The 17449-nt window shown below is 60.8% G+C and overlaps 2 protein-coding genes across 2 annotated transcripts in view; one reads left to right on the forward strand and one right to left on the reverse strand.

The window, feature by feature from the left end:
- LOC140468612 (uncharacterized) overlaps positions 1-17449 on the reverse strand; it is a 1157363-nt gene that overhangs the window by 505874 nt on the left and 634040 nt on the right. The window lies entirely within an intron of this gene.
- The window catches only part of ndufs2 (NADH:ubiquinone oxidoreductase core subunit S2), a 49892-nt gene that overhangs the window by 6944 nt on the left and 25499 nt on the right, over positions 1-17449 (forward strand). The window contains exons 2-4 of the mRNA XM_072564705.1: positions 10150-10256; positions 12013-12203; positions 16514-16634. Of these exons, the coding sequence (XP_072420806.1) occupies positions 10150-10256; positions 12013-12203; positions 16514-16634 (419 nt within the window). The remainder of the gene's footprint in view (positions 1-10149; positions 10257-12012; positions 12204-16513; positions 16635-17449) is intronic.

Raw genomic sequence — 17449 nt, forward strand, 5'->3', positions numbered from 1 at the left:
GTGCGGATCGGGGGTGGAAGGGCGCGGGGGGGGTGGATCGGGGGTGTGTGGAAGGGCGAGGAGGGGATGGATCGGGGGTGTGTGGAAGGGCGAGGAGGGGATGGATCGGGGGTGTGTGGAAGGGCGAGGGGGGGTGGATCGGGGGTGTGTGGAAGGGCGAGGAGGGGATGGATCGGGGGTGTGTGGAAGGGCGAGGGGGGGTGGATCGGGGGTGTGTGGAAGGGCGAGGAGGGGATGGATCGGGGGTGTGTGGAAGGGCGAGGGGGGGTGGATCGGGGGTGTGTGGAAGGGCGAGGGGGGGTGGATCGGGGGTGTGTGGAAGGGCGAGGAGGGGATGGATCGGGGGTGTGTGGAAGGGCGAGGGGGGTTGGATCTGGGGGGGGGTGGAAGGGCGAGGGGGGCTGGATTTGGGGGGTTGAAAGGGGAGGTGGATCGGCGGGGGGAGTGGATGGGCGAGGGTGGGTGGATCGGCGGGGGGGTGGAAGGGCGAGGAGGGGATCCATCTGGGGGGTGGAAGGGCGAGGGAGGGTCGATTGGTGGGGAGTAGGGCGAGGGGAGATCGAACAGCGGGGGGTGGAATGGCAAGGGGGGGTGTGGAAGGGCGAGGGGTGTGGAAGGACGAGGGAGGTCGATCTGGGGGGGTGGATGGGGGAGGGGTGGTGGATCGGGGGTGTGTGGAAGGGCGAGGGGGGTGGATCGGGGGTGTGTGGAAGGGAGAGGGGGGGTGGATCGGGGGTGTGTGGAAGGGCGAGGGGGGGTGGATCGGGGGTGTGTGGAAGGGCGAGGGGGGTGGATCGGGGGGGTGTGGAAGGGCGAGGGGGGGTGGATCGGGGGTGTGTGGAAGGGAGAGGGGGGGTGGATCGGGGGTGTGTGGAAGGGCGAGGGGGGGTGGATCGGGGGTGTGTGGAAGGGCGAGGGGGGTGGATCGGGGGGGTGTGGAAGGGCGAGGGGGGTGGATCGGGGGGGTGTGGAAGGGCGAGGGGGGTGGATCGGGGGTGTGTGGAAGGGAGAGGGGGGGTGGATCGGGGGTGTGTGGAAGGGCGAGGGGGGGTGGATCGGGGGTGTGTGGAAGGGCGAGGGGGGTGGATCGGGGGTGTGTGGAAGGGCGAGGGGGGTGGATCGGGGGTGTGTGGAAGGGCGAGGGGGGTGGATCGGGGGGGTGTGGAAGGGCGAGGGGGGGTGGATCGGGGGTGTGTGGAAGGGAGAGGGGGGGTGGATCGGGGGTGTGTTGAAGGGCGAGGGGGGGGTGGATCGGGGGGGTGTTGAAGGGCGAGGGGGGGATGGATCGGGGGTGTGTTGAAGGGCGAGGGGGGGTGGATCGGGGGTGTGTTGAAGGGCGAGGGGGGGGTGGATCGGGGGTGTGTGGAAGGGCGAGGGGGTGGATCGGTGGGGTGTGGAAGGGCGAGGGGGGGGTGGATCGGGGGTGTGTGGAAGGGAGAGGGGGGGTGGATCGGGGGGGTGTTGAAGGGCGAGGGGGGGGTGGATCGGGGGTGTGTGGAAGGGAGAGGGGGGTGGATCGGGGGTGTGTGGAAGGGCGAGGGGGTGCATCGGCGGGGGGGGGTGGAAGGGCGAGGGTGGGTCGATCAGCGGGGGGGTGGAAGGGCGAGGGTGGGTCGATCGGCGGGGGGGTGGTGGGGCGAGGAGGGGGTCGATCAGCGGGTGGGGGTGGAAGGGCGAGAGGGGGTCGATCGGGGGTGTGTGGAAGGGCGAGGGAGGTCGATCGGGGGGGTGGAAGGAGGAGGGGGGGGTGGATCTGGGTGGGATGGAAGGGCGAGGGAGGGTCGATCTGGGGGGGGTGGTAGGCGGAGGGGGGTGGATCTAGAGGGGGGTGGAAGGGGGAGGGGGGGGTCGATTGGTGGGGAGTAGGGCGAGGGGAGATCGAACAGCGGGGGGTGGAAGGGCGAGGGAGGGTCAATCGGGGGTGTGTGGAAGGGCGAGGGGGGTGGATCGGGGGTGTGTGGAAGGGCGGGGGGGGTGGAAGGGCGAGGGTGGGTCGATCGGCGGGGGGGTGGAGGGGCGAGGAGGGGGTCGATCAGCGGGTGGGGGTGGAAGGAGGAGGGGTGGATGATCTGGGTGGGATGGAAGGGCGAGGGAGGGTCGATCTGGGGGGGGTGGAAGGGGGAGGGGGGTGTATCTGGGGGGGGTGGAAGGGCGAGGGGGGGTTGATTGGTGGGGAGTAGGGCGAGGGGAGATCGAACAGTGGGGGGTGGAAGGGCGAGGGAGGGTCGATCTAGGGGGGATGGAAGGGGGAGGGGGGGTGGATCTGGGGGGAGTGGAAGGGCGAGGGGGGGTGGAAGGGGGAGGGGGGGTGGATCTGGGTGGGGTGGAAGGGGGAGGGGGGGTGGATCTGGGTGGGGTGGAAGGGGGAGGGGGGGTGGATCTGGGAAGGGTGGAAGGGGGAGGGGGGGTGGAAGGGTGAGGGGGGGGTGGATCTGGGGGGGGTGGAAGGGCGAGGGGGGTGGATCTGGGGGAGGGGGAGGGGGGGTGGAAGGGGGAGGGGGGGGGTCGATCGGGGGGGGTGGAAGTGCGAGGGGGGTGGATCTGGGGGGGGTGGAAGGGCGAGGGAGGTCGATCAGCGGGGGGGTGGAAGGGCGAGGAGGGGGTCGATCAGCGGGTGGGGGTGGAAGGGCGAGGGGGGGTCGATCGGGGGTGTGTGGAAGGGCGAGGGAGGTGGATCTGGGGGTGGTGGAAGGGGGAAGTAGGCGGATCTGGGGGTGGTGGGAGGGGGGTGGATCTGGGGGGGGTGGAAGGGTGGGGGGGGGTGGAAGGGGGAGGGGGGGTGGATCTGGGGGGGTGGGAGGGGGAGGGGCGTTGGATCTGGGGGTGGTGGGGGGGGGTGGATCTGGGTGGGATGGAAGGACGAGGGGCGTTGATCTGGAGGGGGTGGAAGGGCGAGGGGGGGTCGATCAGCGGAGGGGGGAAGGGCGAGGGGGGGTCGATCAGCGGAGGGGGGAAGGGCGAGGGGGGTCGATCAGCGGAGGGGGGAAGGGCGAGGGGGGTCGATCAGCGGAGGGGGGAAGGGCGAGGGGGGTCGATCAGCGGGGGGTGGAAGGGGGAGGGGAGGTCCATCTGGGGGGGTGGAAGGGGGAGGGGGATGGATCTGGGGGGGTGGAAGGGGGAGGGAGGGTGGATCTGGGGGGGGTGGAAGGGGGAGGGGGGGGATCTGGGCGTGGTGGAAGGGGGAGGGGGGGTCGATCTGGGGGGGGTTGGAAGGGCGAGGGGGGGTGGATCTGGGTGGGTGGAAGGGGGAGGGGAAGGGGGGGGTCCATCTGGGGGGGTGGAAGGGGGAGGGGAAGGGGGGGGTCCATCTGGGGGGGTGGAAGGGGGAGGGGGATGGATCTGGGGGGGGTGGAAGGGGGAGGGGGGTGGATCTGGGGGGGGTGGAAGGGGGAGGGGGGCTGGATCTTGGGGTGGTGGAAGGGCGAGGGAGGGTGGATCAGGGGTGGAAGGGCGAGGGGGGGTGGATCTGGGGGGGGTGGGGGGGTGGATCTGGGGGTGGTGGAAGGGGGAGGGGTGGTGGATCTGGGGGGGTGGAAGGGCGAGGGAGGGTGGATCAGGGGTGGAAGGGCGAGGGGGGGTGGATCTGGGGGGGGTGGGGGGGTGGATCTGGGTGGGATGGAAGGGCGAGGGGCGTTGATCTGGGGGGGGTGGAAGGGCGAGGGGGGGTCGATCAGCGGAGGGGGGAAGGGCGAGGGGGGTCGATCAGCGCAGGGGGGAAGGGCGAGGGGGGTCGATCAGCGGAGGGGGGAAGGGCGAGGGGGGTCGATCAGCGGAGGGGGGAAGGGCGAGGGGGGTCGATCAGCGCAGGGTGGAAGGGGGAGGGGGGGGTCCATCTGGGGGGGTGGAAGGGGGAGAGGGGTGGATCTGGGGGGGGGTGGAAGGGCGAGGAGGGGGTCGATCAGCGGGTGGGGGTGGAAGGGCGAGGAGGGGGTCGATCAGCGGGTGGGGGTGGAAGGGCGAGGGGGGTCGATCATCGGGGGGGTTGGAAGGGCGAGGGGGGTGGATCTGGGGGGGGGTGGAAGGGGGAGGGGGGGTGGAAGGGGGAGGGGTGGTGGATCTGGGGGGGTGGAAGAGCGAGGGGGGTGGATCTGGGGGGGGTGGAAGGGCGAGGAGGGGGTCGATCAGCGGGTGGGGGTGGAAGGGCGACGGGGGGTGGATTGGGGGGGTGTGGAAGGGCGAGGGAGGTGGATCTGGGGGTGGTGGGGGGGGTGTGGAAGGGTGAGGGGGGGTGCAAGGGGGAGGGGTGGTGGAAGGGGGAGGGGGGTGGATCTGGGGGGGTGGGAGGGGGAGGGGCGTTGGATCTGGGGGTGGTGGGGGGGGTGGATCTGGGTGGGATGGAAGGACGAGGGGCGTTGATCGGGGGGGGTGGAAGGGCGAGCGGGGGGTCGATCAGCGGAGGGGGGAAGGGCGAGGGGGGGTCGATCAGCGGAGGGGGGAAGGGCGAGGGGGGTCGATCAGCGGAGGGGGGAAGGGCGAGGGGGGTCGATCAGCGGAGGGGGGAAGGGCGAGGGGGGTCGATCAGCGGAGGGGGGAAGGGCGAGGGGGGTCGATCAGCGGAGGGGGGAAGGGCGAGGGGGGTCGATCAGCGGAGGGGGGAAGGGCGAGGGGGGTCGATCAGCGGAGGGGGGAAGGGCGAGGGGGGTCGATCAGCGGAGGGGGGAAGGGCGAGGGGGGTCGATCAGCGGAGGGGGGAAGGGCGAGGGGGGTCGATCAGCGGAGGGGGGAAGGGCGAGGGGGGTCGATCAGCGGAGGGGGGAAGGGCGAGGGGGGTCGATCAGCGGAGGGGGGAAGGGCGAGGGGGGTCGATCAGCGGGGGGTGGAAGGGGGGGGGGTCCATCTGGGGGGGTGGAAGGGGGAGGGGGATGGATCTGGGGGGGTGGAAGGGGGAGGGGGGGGATCTGGGGGGGGGTTGGAAGGGCGAGGAGGGGATCCCTCTGGGGGGTGGAAGGGCGAGGAGGGGGTCAATCAGCGGGTGGGGGTGGAAGGGCGAGGGGGGTTCCACCTGGGGGTGGTGGAAGGGTGAGGGGGGGTGTCGATTGGGGTGTGTGGAAAGGCGAGGGGGGGTGGATCTGGGGGGGGGGTGAATGGGGGGGTGAAAGGGGGAGGGGGATGGATCGCGGGTGTATGGAAGGTAGGGGTGGGTGGATCGGGGGTGTGTGCAAGGGCGAGGGGGGGTGGATCTGGGGGATGTGGAAGGGCGAGGGGGGGTGGATCAGCGCGGGGGTGGATGGGCGAGGGAGGGTCGATCTGGGAAGGGTGGAAGGGGGAGGGGGGGTGGAAGGGGGAGGGGTGGTGGATCTGGGTGTGGTGGAAGGGGGAGGGGGGGTGGAAGGGGGAGGGGGGGTGGATCTGGGGGGAGTGGAAGGGCGAGGGGGGTGGATCTGGGTGGGGTGGAAGGGGGAGGGGGGGTGGAAGGGGGAGGGGGGTGGAAGGGGGAGGGGGGGTGGATCTGGGAAGGGTGGAAGGGGGAGGGGGGTGGAAGGGTGAGGGGGGGGTCGATCGGGGGGGGTGGAAGGGCGAGGGGGGTGGATCTGGGGGGGGTGGAAGGGCGAGGAGGGGGTCGATCAGCGGGTGGGGGTGGAAGGGCGAGGGGGGGTGGATCGGGGGGGTGTGGAAGGGCGAGGGGGGGGTGGATCGAGGGAGGTGGATCTGGGGGTGGTGGAAGGGGGAGGGGGGTGGATCTGGGGGTGGTGGGGGGGGTGGATCTGGGTGGGATGGAAGGACGAGGGGCGTTGATCTGGGGGGGGTGGAAGGGCGAGGGGGGGTCGATCAGCGGAGGGGGGAAGGGCGAGGGGGGTCGATCAGCGGGTGGGGGTGGAAGGGCGAGGGGGGTCGATCAGCGGAGGGGGGAAGGGCGAGGAGGGGGTCGATCAGCGGGGGGTGGAAGGGGGAGGGGGGGATCCATTTGGGGGGGTAGAAGGGCGAGGAGGGGGTCGATCAGCGGGTGGGGGTGGAAGGGCGAGGGAGGGTTGATCGGGGGGGTGTGGAACGGGGAGGGGGGTGGATCTGGGGTTGGGTGGAAGGGCGAGGGGGGGTGGATCTGGGTGGGATGGAAGGGCGAGGGAGGGTCGATTGGTGGGGGGAAGGGCGAGGGGAGATCGATCAGCGGAGGGGTGGAAGGACGAGGGAGGTCGATCTGCTGGGGGGTGGAAGGGGGAGGGGGGGGTGGACGGGGGAGGGGGGTGGATCTGGGGGGGGTGGAAGGGGGAGGGGGGGTGGACGGGGGAGGGAGGGTGGATCTGGGGGGGGTGGAAGGGGGAGGGGGGGGATCTGGGGGGGGTAGAAGGTGGAGGAGGGGGTGGATCTGGGGGGGTGGAAGGGCGAGGGGGGGTGGATCGGCGGGGGGGGTGTAAGGGCGAGGAGGGGATCCATCTGTGGGGTGGAAGGGCGAGGAGGGGGTCGATCAGCGGGTGGGGGTGGAAGGGCGAGAGGGGGTCGATCGGGGGTGGAAGGGCGAGGGGCGGTCGATTGGTGGGGGGAAGGGCGAGGGGAGATCGATCAGCGGGGGGTTGAAGGGCGAGGGAGGGTCGATCGGGGGGGTGTGAAAGGGCGAGGGGGTGGAAGGACGAGGGAGGTCGATCTGGTGGGGGGTGGAAGGGGGAGGGGGGTGGATCTGGGGGGGTTGGAAGGGGGAGGGGGGTGGATCTGGGGGGGTTGGAAGGGCGAGAGGGGGTGGATCTGGGTGGGATGGAAGGGGGAAGGGGGTTGGATCTGGGGGGGGTGGAAGGGCGAGGAGGGGGTCGATCAGCGGGGGGGTGGAAGGGCGAGGGAGGGTCGATCGGGGGTGTGTGAAAGGGCGAGGGGGGTGGAAGGACGAGGGAGGTCGATCTGGGGGGGGGTGGAAGGGCGAGGGGGGTTGGATCTGGGTGGGGTGGAAGTGCGAGGGGGGGTGGATCTGGGTGGGGTGGAAGGGTGAGGGGGGCTCGATCTGGGGGGGTGGAAGGGCGAGGGGGGGTCGATCAGCGGGGGGGTGGAAGGGCGAGGGGGGTCGATCAGTGGGGGGGTGGAAGGGCGAGGAGGGGATCCATCTGGGGGATGGAAGGGCGAGGAGGGGGTCGATCAGCGGGTGGGGGTGGAAGGGGGAGGTGGGTTCCACCTGGGGGTGGTGGAAGGGTGAGGGGGGTGTCGATCGGGGGTGTGTGGAAGTGCGCGGGAGGTCGGTCTGTGGGGGTGGAAGGGGGAAGGGGTGGATCTGGGGGGGTGGAAGGGCGAGGAGGGGTGGAAGGGCGAGGGAGGTCAATCTGGAGGGGGGGTGGAAGGGCGAGGGAGGTCGACCTGGGGGGGGTGGAAGGGCGAGGGGGGGTGGGTTGGGGTGTGTGGAAGGGTGAGGGGGTTGGATCGGGGGGCGTGTGGAAGGGCGAGGAGGGTGGAAGGGCGAGGGGGGTCGATTTGGGGGGGGTGGAAGGGGGAGGAGGGGTGGAAGGGGGAGGGGGCGTGGATCTGGGAGGGGTGGAAGGGGGAGGGAGGTGGATCTTGGGGGGGTGGAAGGGCGAGGGGGGGTGGTTCGGGGGTGGAAGGGCGAGGGGGGGTGGAAGGGCGAGGGGGGGTGGATCTGCGGGGGGGGTGGAAGGGCGAAGGGGGGTGGATCGGGGGTGGAAGGGCGAGGGGGGGTGGAAGGGCGAGTGGGGGTGGATCGGGGGTGGAAGGGCGAGGGGGGGGTGGATCGGGGGTGGAAGGGCGAGGGGGGGGTGGATCGGGGGTGGAAGGGCGAGTGGGGGTGGATCGGGGGTGGAAGGGCGAGGGGGGGGTGGATCGGGGGTGGAAGGGCGAGGGGGGGGTGGAAGGGCGAGGGGGGGGTGGATCGGGGGTGGAAGGGCGAGGGGGGGTGGAAGGGCGAGGGGGGGTGGATCGGGGGTGGAAGGGCGAGGGGGGGTGGATCGGGGGTGGAAGGGCGAGGGGGGTGTGGATCGGGGGTGGAAGGGCGAGGGGGGTGTGGATCGGGGGTGTGTGGAAGGGCGAGGGGGCTGGAAGGACGAGGGAGGTCGATCTGGGGGGGGTGGAAGGGGGAGGAGGTTGGATCTGACGGGGGATGGAAGGGCGAGGGGGGGCGATCTGCGGGGGTGTGGTAGGGTGAGGGGGGGGTCGATCTGCGGGGGTGTGGTAGGGTGAGGGGGGGTCGATCTGCGGGGGTGTGGGAGGGCGAGGGGGGGGGTCGATCTGCGGGGGTGTGGTAGGGTGAGGGGGGGGTCGATCTGCGGGGGTGTGGTAGGGTGAGGGGGGGTCGATCTGCGGGGGTGTGGTAGGGTGAGGGGGGGTAGATCTGCGGGGGTGTGGGAGGGCGAGGGGGGGGGTCGATCTGCGGGGGTGTGGTAGGGTGAGGGGGGGGGTCGATCTGCGGGGGTGTGGTAGGGTGAGGGGGGGTCGATCTGCGGGGGTGTGGTAGGGTGAGGGGGGGTAGATCTGCGGGGGTGTGGGAGGGCGAGGGGGGGGGTGGAAGGGCCGGGGGGTGGGCGATCTGCAGGTTGATGGAAGGACCGTGGATGGATCAGGGGGAGGGGGTGGTCGATCTGCGGGGGTGTGGTAGGGTGAGGGGGGGGCGATCTGCGGGGGTGTGGGAGGGCGAGGGGGGGGTGGAAGGTCGAGGGGGGGTGGAACTGGCGGGTGATGGAAGGTCGAGGGGGGGTGGATCTGGCGGGGGATGGAAGGGCGAGGGGGGGTGGATCTGGCGGGGGATGGAAGGGCGAGGGGGGTGGGCGATCTGGGGGTTGATGGAAGGTCGAGGGGGGTCGATTTGGGGGGGTTGGAAGGGCGAGGGGGAGTGGATCTGGGGGGTGGAAGGGCGAGGGGGGTTCGATTGGCGGACGAGGTGGGGGAGGGTGAGGGGGGGGGATTGGATGATGGGCCAAAGGAGTGGGTGGAGTGGACATTGGGTGAGGGCCAGGGCAGTCATGGGGGTAATGGGTGAGAGAGCGGATGTGATGGCAGAGTAATGGATGGGGGGGGTTGGGGGCACGAATGAGAGACTGTTTCCGGAGCATATTGGGGGTGGGGGTTTAGAAATTGGAGAGAGAAATGCTCGGCTGTGAAGGGCCAGTAGGTATTGGAGTGGCGGGAAGGGGATGTGAGTCACAGGTCATTGGGGGGGGTATAAAACCCACCACTCTCCAGTTCCCTTCAGTTCCAAGGAAGAGTCATATGGATTCAGGCTTTCTCTTCAAGTGCCAGACCTGCTGCGTTTCTCCAGTCGTTAAAGTTTTGTTTTAGATAATGTGCTTTTTCTTTTAAAATTCTGCCAAAACAGAACATTTTGCCTTTTCTCTCAGTACATTCCATTTGGCAGATCTTTACCGACTCATTCCACCTCACTGAAAAATCTCTTTACATCCCTTTTGCAATTTCCTTTCCTCCCTAACATTGTAGCACAGACTTTGTCCCTTTAGTTGTTGATCTAAATCGTCGACAGTTGTGGTCCCTGTACCTACTGCCATGACACACCAGTTATTACATTTTACCACCCTGGGGTCAAATAACCTATTTATACGTCCTTTCTACTTCCTGTTGGACAGCTAATCCTCAAACCGGACCAACTGTTCCAATAGGGTCTTTAATTTCTGACAATAACTTTTGTGATGTCTTCTCAGATGTCTGCAGGTAATCTAGGTACAGTGTATCACCAGTTCTCTCTTATCCACAGTACGTTATTCTCACAAAGATTTCCAAAAGGTTGAAAGGGTGTCTGAGAGTGTCTGGATGGGAGGTGGAGTTAGAGGAAGCTGGTTAAAACTGCCAGAGAGAAACACATTGACTTGGACTCCCATTTACTGCCTCCTGAGGAAAAGGACAGGAAATGACGTCAGTGGAAATGACGTCGCTGTCGAGGATGACGTCACTCACCCAAACGCACACATAGAAAGCAGGAATCATCAGCAGAGCTTCACCCAGAGGCTCACTGAGGATGTTACCTAGTCGGTGGCGAAACGTCTGGAAATGAACCTTCCAGCTTGACCTACATCCAGAGGGAGAAAAGAGAAGGGGGAGGGGAGGTAAAGAGAGAATGGGGGAGGGAAACAGAGGGGCAAAAGTGTTTGCGCGTGGGGGCAGTGGGTCCTGCAGGAGAGGTGGGGGGGGGGGGGGTGTGGAGTGGAAACTGCAGGATGCTGGGAGTTTGACCTTTCGTTTCTGACAGAGGCTGTCATATCTTTGCCACAGGGGCGCACGGCAGTGGCAGCCTGATCCCGAATGGCTGAAGCAGTATGAGGGCGCAGTGATGTACCCGACAGAAATTACTGCCAAGTGGAAACCACCCCCCTGGAACGGTAAGTGAGGAATGGGGAGGGGACACTGCGTGCCCCACGGCTCCTCCAGACAGGAGAGAGGCTGACCCTCATAGGGATGTCCAGCAGGTAAACAAACCCTTCGGCCCAACCTGTCCATGCCGACCAGATATCCCAACCCAATCTAGTCCCACCTGCCAGCACCCGGCCCATATCCCTCCAAACCCTTCCTATTCATATACCCATCCAGATGCCTCTTAAATGCTGTAATTGTACCAGCCTCCACCACATCCTCTGGCAGCTCATTCCATACACGTACCACCCTCTGGGTGAAAAAGTTGCCCCTTTGGTCTCTTTTATATCTTTCCCCTCTCACCCTAAACCTATGCCCCTCTAGTTCTGGACTCCCCCACCCCAGGGAAAAGACTTTGCCTATTTACCCTATCCATGTCCCTCATGATTTTATAAACCTCTATAAGGTCACCCCTCAGCCTCCGACGCTCCAGGGAAAACAGCCCCAGCCTGTTCACCCTCTCCCTGTAACTCAAACCCTCCAATCCTGGCAACATCCTTGTAAATCTTTTCTGAACCCTTTCAAGTTTCCCAACATCTTTCCGATAGGAAGGAGACCAGAATTGCATGCAATATTCCAACAGTGGCCTAACCAATGTCCTGTACAGCTGCAACATGACCTCCCAACTCCTGTACTCAATACTCTGACCAATAAAGGAGAGCATACAAAACACCTTCTTCACTATCCTATCGACCTGCGATTCCACTTTCAAGGAGCTATGAACCTGCACTCCAAGGTCTCTTTGTTCAGCAACACTCCCCAGGACCTTACCATGATGTGAAAGAAAATGTGGATGGGTGGGTTGGTAGGTTTGCAGACCAGTGGAGCTGTGGGTCGTGTCCGAGATGGTGAAACGATACAGCGGGATATGGATCAGTCACGGATCCGGGCGGAGAAAATGGCAGGTGGAGTTTAATCCGGGTGAGTGTGAGGTGCTGCACGTTGGAGGGATCAAACATTTAAGGAAAAGTATCCAGTTAATGAACAGCGTTGATGTACTGAAGGATCTTGGGGGTTCAAGTCCATCGCTCCCTGAAAAGGTGGCCCACCCAAGCAGATAGGCCTATGGCACGCTTATCTTTATTGGTCGGGGAACTGAGGACAAGAGTCTAGATGTCATGTCGCAGCGTCGTCAGACTTTGGTTAGGTCGCACTGAGAGTATTGTGTTCGATTCTGGTCGCCACATTACAGGGAGGGTTTGGAGGTTCTGGGGAGGGTTTGGAGGTTCTGGAGAGGGTGCAGAAGGGCTTTACCTGTATGCTGCCCAGAGTAGAGGGCATGAACTGTAAGGAATGGCTCAAAAGAAACCAACTCTGGTTGTTTTCTCTGGAGCAGCAGCAGCTGAGGGGAGACTTGGTGGAAGTCTTGAAAGTTGCGAGATGCATCAGTAGAGTTGACGGTCAGAATCTGTTTCTTAGAATTGTAATGTCCACTCGGGCGCCTGCATGTCGAATGAGAGAGGCAACATTCGAAGGCTTCGTGAGGGGCAATACAAAGTGTGGAACGTGCTGCCGGGGTGGAGCCAGATACGATAGGGGCGTTGAAGAGACTTTTAGATGTGCTCGGGTTAGGAGGGATATGGGCCAGGGGCAGGCAGAAGGGATTAGTTGATTTGGCGTCATATTCACGCATCGTGGGCAGAAGGGCCTGCTCCTGCACTGTACAGTTCCATGTTCTACGTTCACAAGCTCTGACGCGCGCCCCCCCTCTGTCTTCCTCCCCAGACAAGGATCCCCCCCGAGACCGGAAGGTGACCAACTTTGTCATCAACTTCGGCCCCCAGCACCCGGCAGCCCACGGGGTCCTGCGCCTTGTCATGGAGCTCAGCGGGGAGTCGGTGAAGAAATGCGACCCGCACATTGGCCTTCTGCACCGGGGGACCGAGAAGCTCATCGAGTACAAGACCTACCTGCAGGTAAGGCCCCCTCTGACTGTGGCCCTCCGTCCGAAGCGGTGTTGGGACTGATGTAACCGCTGCTCGCAACGTGGTTCCCCCCCTCCCTCAGTACCGGGGAGACAGAGCGCAATCTGGGGCCTACTGCTTTGCCCCACCCCCACCATGTTCTGTTTCGAAACACAGCAATAACGTTGAGCCTCCGGCTGCCTGCCACTTCATATCACTGTGTTCCCTGCCTTCCCTCGACTCCATCAATCCTCCACGCTGCCTCAAAGACCCCTCCTTCCCCCTCCCCCATTGTAATCTCTTCCGTCAGGCAGCAGAAACATAAGCTGAAACGCCAACAGATTCAAGGACCGCTTCTTCCCCGCGGTTATGAAACTTCTGAACGGCCCTCTCAGATTTCAAATGTTCCTCCTTGTGCACCATCTCTGCAGCCCTGTTACCCTGATGCACTTTGGTATGGCTTGATCTACCTGTGCTGCACACAAAACAGAACTCTGTTGCTGTACCCAGGTACACGTGACGATAATAATCAAATCATATTCTTAAATAAAAAAATCCCCAGGCCAACATTTCAGTCTCGGTGTTGCTGCAGTGCTCCACTGAAGCTGTGGCTAGCAGCCTCTCCTGTGAGACATGTGCACCTTCAGGTCTCAATATCGAGTTTGATCGTTTTAAGAGCATGAATAGCGATTGCTGTCTGTTACCACGCCTCAGGCTCTAAGGTAACGCTGGCTGCTTTCAGTACTGTCAACCCACTCGTAGTCCCCATTTGTCATAGAGGTGTACAGCACGGAAACAGACCCTTCGGTCCAACCTGTCCATGCTGACCCAGATATCCCAACCCAATCTAGTCCCACCTGCCAGCACCCGACCCATATCCCTCCAAACCCTTCCCATCCACATACCCGTCCAAATGCCTCTTAATATTTTCACGTTGTCTTGTGGGGTGTAAGCGTCACTGGCTGGCCAGGATTTATTGCCTGTCCCCACTTTCTCCTTGAGAGTGTGCCAGCGAGCTGCCTTCTTGAATCACTGCTGCCCATTCTGGCAGCACGGTGGCTCAGTGGTCAGCACCGCAGCCTCGCAGCACCAGGCACCTGGGTTCGATTCTGGCCTCAGGGCGACTCTCTGTGTGGGACCTTCTACGTTCTCCCCCAGTGTCTGGGTGGGGTTTTCCTCCGGGTGCTCCGGTTTCCTCCTACAGTCCAAAGATGTGCAGGTTAGGGTGGATCAGCCATGCTAAATTACCCCATAGTGTTCAGGGATGTGTAGGTTAGGGTGGATTGGCCATTCTAAATTACCCCATAGTGTTCAGGGATGTGTAGGTTAGGGTGGATCAGCCATGCTAAATTACCCCATAGTGCTCAGGGATGTGTAGGTTAGGGTGGATTGGCCATGCTAAATTACCCCATAGTGTTCATAGATGTGTAGGTTAGGGTGGATTGGCCATGCTAAATTACCCCATAGTGCTCAGGGATGTGTAGGTTAGGGTGGATCAGCCATGCTAAATTACCCCATAGTGCTCAGGGATGTGTAGGTTAGGGTGGATTGGCCATGCTAAATTACCCCATAGTGTTCAGGGATGTGTAGGTTAGGGTGGATTGGCCATGCTAAATTACCCCATAGTGTTCAGGGATGTGCAGGTTAGGGTGGATTGGCCATGCTAAATTACCCCATAGTGTTCAGGGATGTGCAGGTTAGGGTGGATTGGCCATGCTAAATTACCCCATAGTGTTCATAGATGTGTAGGTTAGGGTGGATTGGCCATGCTAAATTACTCCATAGTGTTCAGGGATGTGCAGGTTAGGGTGGATTGGCCATGCTAAATTACTCCATAGTGTTCATAGATGTGTAGGTTAGATGGGTTAACCATGGTAGATGTGGGGTTACAGGGATAGAGGGTATGGTGTTGGGAGGGTCGATGTAGACTTGATGGGCCAAATGCCCTCAGTCTGCACTGCTGGAATTCTCTGATGTGCTGTCGGTAGACCCACTGTGTTGTTAGGGAGTGAAATATGGGATTTTGATCCAGCGATACTGAACTGGACTAAAAATACCAAGTCCAGGCGGTGAGTGGATCGGAGGAAAATTTGTAGGTTGGGGCATTCCCTTGCTTGTGGGTTTGGGTAGTGCTTTCAAAGGAGTGTTGGTGAGTGTCTGCAGTGCGGTGGTCACTGTGAGATGGTGAAGAGAGTAAATGGGCAACTACTTTGACTGGAACTTCTCCAGTGTTACAGAGTCATACAGAGCGGAAACAGACCCCTCCGTCCAATCATTCCATGCCGACCATGTTCCCGACCTTAACTTGTCCCACCTACCTGGCCCAAATCTCTCTTGCTCATGGATCTATTATTAAGAAGGTGCAAGGGGTACTTAACTTTAAGATAGTTAAAGGACTTCGCAAGCACACAGAGCGTTGGGGAGTTTGGTCCAGCAGCTAGCAGTACCTGGGTTGTCATGAGACAGAAACAAATTCAAATTTGGCCAACCAGTTTAAATTATGTCCCAAGATACTAAACTCCAATCAAGTTTGAATTTGGTATTTTGACAATACTGGAACCAACGAAACGATCCAATGCTTTGGGGTGTAAGACTGGGAAAAATCGGAACGGCTGGAGGAGAACTGCCAAGCCACCGACATATGCCGGCTGTCTGCGGAATAGCTCTCTTAAAGGTACCTTTATCTATCAATGACTTGTGAAACAGAAATCCCTAAGAAGAAAAAAAGATAGAAGTCTTGACGGCTGGCTGGTTGTGAAATTTGAACTTGGGTAAATCTTAATCAGGGGGTATTATCGGACCAGTGTTATAGAAAGGAAAGTAAAAGATAGTTTAGAGATAGGAGTTGTTAGTTAATTATTCTCTGTTCAACCTCTTTTTTTAAAAAAAATTGTTAATTTTTACTTTAAATCGTGACCTTTGGCCTCTCGAATGTTAACAGGTTACGGATTGGGTTAAATCATTTGTTTGCAGATTTAAATTAGCTTGGGGGGGGGGGTGTTTACCCTGTGTTGTAAGATTATCTAAATGTCTTTTAAAACATTCTGACTGTACCCACATCCACCACTTCCTCTGGCAGTTCATTCCATGCACAAACCACCCTCTGAGTGAAACAAAAGGCACACCTCATGTCCTTTTTTAAACCTCTCTCCTCACAAATATGCCTCAGCTGAAGGAAAAGACACCTGACATTCACCTCATCCATATCCCTCATGATTTGATAAACCTCTGTAAAGTCATCCCTCAACCTCCTACGCTCCAGTGAAAAGAATCCCAGCCTATCCAGCCTTTCTTTATAACTCAAACCCTTCCCCATTCCTGGCAACATCCTGGTAAATCTCTTCCGGTTTAATATCCTTCCTGTAACAGGGCGACACGGTACACCAGAAGAGGTATCATTGGCATTCTGTACAACGTCAATATGACGTTCCCATCTCCTACACTCAAAGTTCTGAGCATTGAAGGCATGCGTGTTAAACACCTTAACCACCCTGACTATACGTAGTGCAAACTCCAAAGAATGATATACCTGAACCCCTCGGTCTCTCCGTTCTACAACACTTCCCAGGGCCTTACGTTCCACTGTCTTAAGTCTTGCCCTTGTTGGTTTTAAATATAATTTTTTTTGTTGTTGGCGCTGCACTCATCCAGGTAAGCGGGGAATATTCCATCACTTTCCTGACTTGTGCCTTGTCGGTCGATCGATCGGCTTTGCAGAGTGAGGAACTGAGTTACTTCCTAGTGGATTCCTAGCCTCTGACCTGCTCTTGTAGCCATGGTAGTTTTAGTCCGGTTGACGTTTCTGGTCAATAGTAACCACCAGGACGTTGAGAGTGAGGAAATGTAGCCATTGAACGTGGTTAGACTCACTCATGATGGAGACCATAAGACATAGGAGCAAAAAATTAGGCTGTTCAGCCCAACAGTTTAATCATGGCTGATAAATTTCTCGGCTCCATTCTCCCCGTAGCCCTTGATCCCCTCAATACTCAAGAACCTTTCCATCTCTGTCGTAACTATACTCAGTGACCCAGCCTCCACGGCCTTCTGTGGTAGTGAATTCCATGGATTCCCCACCCTCTCCTTATCTCCATCCTAAAAGGTCTTCCCTTTACTCTCAGGCTGTGCCCTCGGGTCCTAGTCTCTTCTACCAATGGAAACCTCTTCCCAACGTCCACTCTGTCCAGGCCATTCAGCATTCTGTATTACGGAGGTGGTCATTTGCCACGCATCTGCATTGGTGTGAGCATTGCTTCGTTATCATTAACCTCGGCATCCTCTTGTCTGTCTTCCTCCCTCCACCCTCTTTCGCCTCCAACCAGGCTCTTCCCTACTTTGATCGCCTGGATTACGTCTCCATGATGTGCAACGAGCAGTGCTATTCCCTGGCTGTGGAGAAGCTGCTGAACATCCGCCCGCCGATCCGTGCCCAATGGATCCGAGGTAAGGCACTTCCCGTCCCCCATCGTGGCAACGCACTGACCAACCGGCATCGACTTGCCTGGTTTTTGAATCCAGTCGGTTAACCGAGCTTGACACTCAAGTTCCGTCCCCTGCCGTAGCGGGGGCTGGTGGCTTAACGGTGATATCCCTGGATTAGTAACACGCCGATAAACCTGCTGTGAATTCAACCAAGCACCCAGAAAATTGTTGCAGTACGAGTGACTGAGAGCTACCCAAATTCCACTATTTAAAGAAGAAATTAACAATTTTATTCCTGAACTCCAAAAGAGAAACATTAAGCAACAAGTATTTACAATCCGTCGTCTTAAATATTTGTTATCTCCCTCCCACTCTATAACGATCCGATAAAGCCCCTATTAAATTTGCAGCAAATCCATTGACAAAACCAGACAGCGGCAGTCGATCCTCCTCCATTTGTAGGTTTCCCTGGATCGTCTTCTGCTGCCCAGATGTTTCCTATGAGAAAGGTACCTTTTTAGCGAGACGATTTTGGGGCAGTCTGTCTGAGAGTGGCAGGTGGTGTTCTTTCTCTGCCTAACTGTCCAAAATGCCTGCTTTTTGTATACCCCAAAGCATCGGCTCGATGTTGTCAAAACAGGAAAATTAAAGATCGATTGGGTTTCGGTATCTTGGGGCATAGTTTAAACTGGTTAAAAATTGAATTGCTGTGAAAACAAGGTATCTAGGTTACAGCCAAGCTTGCGTCTTCCAATTGTCCGGTAGGGTTTGTGCCTGCTCAGTGGTTGCCAGTTTTCTCTCTCTCTCTCTCTCTCTCTCTCCCTCTCTCTCTCCCT

This window comes from Chiloscyllium punctatum, chromosome 47 (assembly GCF_047496795.1).
Source record: "Chiloscyllium punctatum isolate Juve2018m chromosome 47, sChiPun1.3, whole genome shotgun sequence".
Lineage (NCBI taxonomy): Eukaryota > Metazoa > Chordata > Chondrichthyes > Orectolobiformes > Hemiscylliidae > Chiloscyllium > Chiloscyllium punctatum.